At 44.5% G+C, this 5000-nt stretch overlaps 1 protein-coding gene across 1 annotated transcript in view; it reads right to left on the bottom strand.

Moving 5' to 3' along the window:
• mre11a (MRE11 homolog A, double strand break repair nuclease) overlaps positions 1 to 5000 on the bottom strand; it is a 35219-nt gene that overhangs the window by 19799 nt on the left and 10420 nt on the right. The window contains exons 7-8 of the mRNA XM_030776836.1: positions 4044 to 4229; positions 2892 to 3063 (exon numbers count right to left, since the gene is read on the bottom strand). Coding sequence (XP_030632696.1) covers positions 2892 to 3063; positions 4044 to 4229 — 358 coding nt within the window. The remainder of the gene's footprint in view (positions 1 to 2891; positions 3064 to 4043; positions 4230 to 5000) is intronic.

Below are 5000 nucleotides of genomic sequence, written 5' to 3'. Positions count from 1 at the left end.
CAAAAACCCAACCAGCAAAATCAAACATCTCCTCCACCTGAAACACAGAAACCCAACCAGCAAAATCAAACATCTCCTCCACCTGAAACACAAAAACCCAACCAGCAAAATCAAACATCTCCTCCACCTGAAACACAGAAACCCAACCAGCAAAATCAAACATCTCCTCCGCCTGAAACACAAAAACCCAACCAGCAAAATCAAACATCTCCTCCACCTGAAACACTAAACCCAACCAGCAAAATCAAACATCTCCTCCACCTGAAGCACAAAAACCCAACCAGCAAAATCAAACATCTCCTCCACCTGAAACACAGAAACCCAACCAGCAAAATCAAACATCTCCTCCACCTGAAACACAAAAACCCAACCAGCAAAATCAAACATCTCCTCCACCTGAAACACCAAAAACCCAACCAGCAAAATCAAACATCTCCTCCACCTGAAACACAAAAACCCAACCAGCAAAATCAAACATCTCCTCCACCTGAAACACAAAAACCCAACCAGCAAAATCAAACATCTCCTCCACCTGAAACACAAAAACCCAACCAGCAAAATCAAACATCTCCTCCACCTGAAACACAGAAACCCAACCAGCAAAATCAAACATCTCCTCCGCCTGAAACACAAAAACCCAACCAGCAAAATCAAACATCTCCTCCACCTGAAACACTAAACCCAACCAGCAAAATCAAACATCTCCTCCACCTGAAGCACAAAAACCCAACCAGCAAAATCAAACATCTCCTCCACCTGAAACACAGAAACCCAACCAGCAAAATCAAACATCTCCTCCACCTGAAACACAAAAACCCAACCAGCAAAATCAAACATCTCCTCCACCTGAAACACCAAAAACCCAACCAGCAAAATCAAACATCTCCTCCACCTGAAACACAAAAACCCAACCAGCAAAATCAAACATCTCCTCCACCTGAAACACAAAAACCCAACCAGCAAAATCAAACATCTCCTCCACCTGAAACACAAAAACCCAACCAGCAAAATCAAACATCTCCTCCACCTGAAACACAAAAACCAAACATCTCCTCCACCTGAAACACAAAAACCAAACCAGCAAAATCAAACAGGAGAGCTCTTTAAAACACCATGACAAAATATGACAAAAAACTGTCAAAAACAAGAAAATGCCAGAGTTGTATCACATTCCTCACTCTCTGTAGACATGCATGAATGTTTTTCAGCAAAATAAGAACCAGCAGGGTATGCCTTCTGTGTTTCCCCTCATTTACTGTTCACTTTTCACTAACTGAAAATGAGCAGTTTGAAAGAACTACTGTTGAGCGGTGAAAAGAGACTGAGTTGAATATGCTGATCGACATTGTAAACAACAACATAACATTTCAGTTTTGTCCTAATCCACATATGTGGCATTTCTCACAAAAACCAAAAAGTCATAGAGTGGAATCCTTGTTGTGAAAGCGAAAAAAAAAAATTACACATATTATAAGAAATCACAAATTAATCAAATTATTTCGACCGAACACACACCGCGTGTCATTTGAGTTCCTTGGTAACCTCAGTAACCTTGGTAACTCTGGTATCCCTGGAAACGTGCTTTTTAAACATCTATCACTGTCTTGTCACGTAGGGTTTTTTGAGAAAGCACTGAGATTGCCCGCTGGTTTTCCAAATGACCAAAAACAATATGACATGCCATCCTCTTACAACACAATGGCCCAAACAAGGCTCATTCCAGGAAATACAAGCACCCAGCCGTTGCCATCACAACATCCACATTTCTCAAACCTCTGATAGACTTTTCCAGAAATTTGGACTGACCCAGCAGGGATGCTGCATCGCTTGAAGGGTCAAATAATTTTATTGGAGTGCATGTGTGTGTGATCATGCCTGAGAGTTGTGCAGGGACACTGCGCGTGTGTGTGTGCATGTGTGTGTGTGTGTTTGTGGAGGGTAAGGAGGACACAAGCAGTAGGTGGTGTGGAGGTGTAGCGACAGCCCAGCATGGATTATTTTTGACAACATGGATTATTTCTGACACCGAAACAGAAACAGTGCCATACCCCTGTCCTCTTTCTCATTCTTTATTAACATGCACACGCACTCAGACACGTCTGTGTGTGTGTGTGTGTGTGTGTGTGTGTGTGTCCTGGAATGGTGGTACGCTGTCCTTCACTGTATGTGCCTTCTTTTGAGGGCCTTTATTTGTAACTTTATCATTATTTGTTGCTTTTCTATTTTACTGAGTGGCAGAACAGGCAGACTGCTCTATTTACACAGGAGACAAAGAAAGATGTAAACAAAGGAAAAAAGAAAAAAAAACACAAAGAGACAGAGGGAGAGAGGAGATGTGTATTGTTGTGAGTGCACAGACACTCATTTAGATGAGCATGTGTGTGTGTATGTATGACTGTGTGTGTGTGTGTGTGTGTGTTTATGAGAGTGAGTGTGTGCGTGTGTGTGTATGAGAGTGTGCATATGTGTGTGTTTGTGCATTGAGGTGTGTGTGCGCACGCATGTGTGTGTGTGGGTGTGTGAGCGTGTGTGTGTGAGAATGAGTGAGTGAGAGTGTGTGTGTGTGTGTGCGCTTGTGTGTATGTATGAGAGTACGTGTGTGTATGTGCGTGTGTGTATGAGAGTGAGTCTGTGTGTGTGTGTGTGTGTGTGTGTGTGTGTGCGCGCGTGCATATGTATGTGCATGTATGAGAGTAGGTGTGTGTGTGTGTGTGTGCGCGCGTATGCGTGTGCATGTGTATGTATGAGAGTAGATGTGTGTGTGTATAAGTGTGTGTGTAAGAGAGAGAGAGAGTGAGTGAGTGTATGTGTATGTGTGTGTGTGTGCGTGTGTATGTGTATGTATGAGAGTAGGTGTGTGTGTGTGTGTGTGTGTGTACTGAGGTGTGTACCTTCTCCTGGCAGAAGGCCTGGACTTTGTTTGTGACGTTGGGCTGCTCTGGGCTGAAGAGATTGGGGTGATCAGCCAGCACCACATCCTCAATTAAAAACTGCCTCACCGTCTGCAGCGGAATCTTCTGGAGGTTCATCTTCCGCCCTTTGACTCTCAACAGCCCGATGTGCCTGCACACAAAAGGAGAGCTGGTCGATACCGCGAGTCAATACGAGAAATATCAAACCACACCGGTGTACCTGTGACCACACAAACCCAGGACTGCGTTTGCTCTTTCTCACCTCCGCTGAGCTGAGGCGTGGGGGGGGGGGGGGGGGGGGGGGTAAGGGAGAAAGCTGTGGTCTTTAATAAGTACCTTGTTCAAGGTCAAAAGGACAAATGAACCTGGTCAAGGGAAAAACAGAGACATTAAAAACTAGCTGCCCTTCAGGATTATGACAACACTGCTGGTGAGAATGCCAGGACCCCTGTGAACTGCAGGACACCAATGAACTACAGGACACGAGTGAACTACAGGACACGAGTGAACTACAGGGCACTTCCATAAAAAGGCGTGTGTGTTTTGTAAATAGGACTGTGATGTGAAAACTGTAAAATCGAAAATGCCTTGTGTACACACTTACCTTTATCAAATCACTGCTCACATACAACATACCTCAAAGTAAGGCTGTATGTTAGAGAGCGAGAGAGCATGTATGAGAGACTACATGACTATGGTGTGTGTGTGTGTGTGCGTGTGTGTGTGTGTGTATGAGAGACTACATGACTATGGTGTGTGTATGAGAGAATATACGACTGTGGAGGGGTGTGTGCGTGTGTGTGTGTGTGTGTGTGTGAGAGACAACATGACTGTGGTGGGTGTGTGCATGTGTGTGTGTATGAGAGACTACATGACTGTGGTGTGGGTGCATGTGTATGTGTGTGTGTGAGAGAGAGAGAGACGACATGACTGCGGTGTGTGTGTGTGTGTGTGTGTATGAGAGACTACATGACTGCGGTGTGTGTGTGTGTGTGTGTGTGTGTGTGTGTGTGTGTGTATGTATGTATGTATGTGAGACTACATGACTGTGGTTTTCCTGTGTGTATGTGTGTGTGTGTGTGTGTGTGTGTGTGTGTCTGAGACACCATGAGAGACTGTGTGAGGGCGTACTTTTTGACAGCCTCTCCCGGGGACAGTGAGGTGGCCACGGAGCTGCCGGGCTGGCTGACATAGAAGAGCTGCTGTTCATTGCGGACTGGAGCGATCTTACACTCATGTTCATGGCCCCACACCACCAGGTCCAGAAAATCATCCAAAAACTGCTCCGGAATGTAGTTAGTGGCACCGTGCTTACTCCTGAGACACACACACACACACACACACACACACACAGAGACAATATTAATATTTACACACAGAGAGAAAAATCCTGAAACAAACTGCTGATCTAAAACTCAGTGTTATCAGGCTCAGAAACAGAAAAACAGGACTACGGGATGTATGTACACATTTTATTGCCCTTATCATTCACAAAAATATGTCCAACAACGAATACTTTTTTTGACATATTTTTGTGAATGATAAAGGCAAGTGCTTCATGAAAACACAGTGTGGGATTAGTGCAACACCCGTACGCATCCAAATCTGTTTGCAGTCGTGTGTATCAACTGATCAACACTGACCGTCCTTAAAGTGGATGCGTTTATTTTTTTGACAACTGAGATTTGCATTTCCATAGATCTTGTAAAAATCTGGTGATTTTAGTATCGTATGCACCAACAGCGAGAGAGAAAAAGGCACGTATTAAAAAATGAAAAAAGAGAGAAAAAAAAAAAAGAAAACTAGCAAAAGGAACTGGGGCCGGGGGGGGCCTTTGGAGGGAGAGTAACTGCTGTCTAAGACAGGTGGACGCGAGGAGAAAATAAAATTCGTCAAAAGCGTAAAGTGTGGTGTGATCGACTTACAGGGGGGGAAAAGAAACCTCTCCAGGCAAGAAATGATCCATGCTGTCGACAGGCTTTTCATCAGAACGCTGTACTTTCCTCTGACTGACACAGAGACAGTTCTATCTGAGGGGGAGATGGGTAAAGTGCATAGGCGGGAACACACGTGCTATGTTAACCAAAC

The sequence above is a fragment of the Chanos chanos genome, chromosome 6 (assembly GCF_902362185.1).
Source record: "Chanos chanos chromosome 6, fChaCha1.1, whole genome shotgun sequence".
Classification (NCBI taxonomy): Eukaryota; Metazoa; Chordata; class Actinopteri; order Gonorynchiformes; family Chanidae; genus Chanos; species Chanos chanos.
The sequence above is the reverse complement of the archived record's forward strand: the minus strand, read 5'-3'. Positions and strand labels throughout refer to the sequence as shown.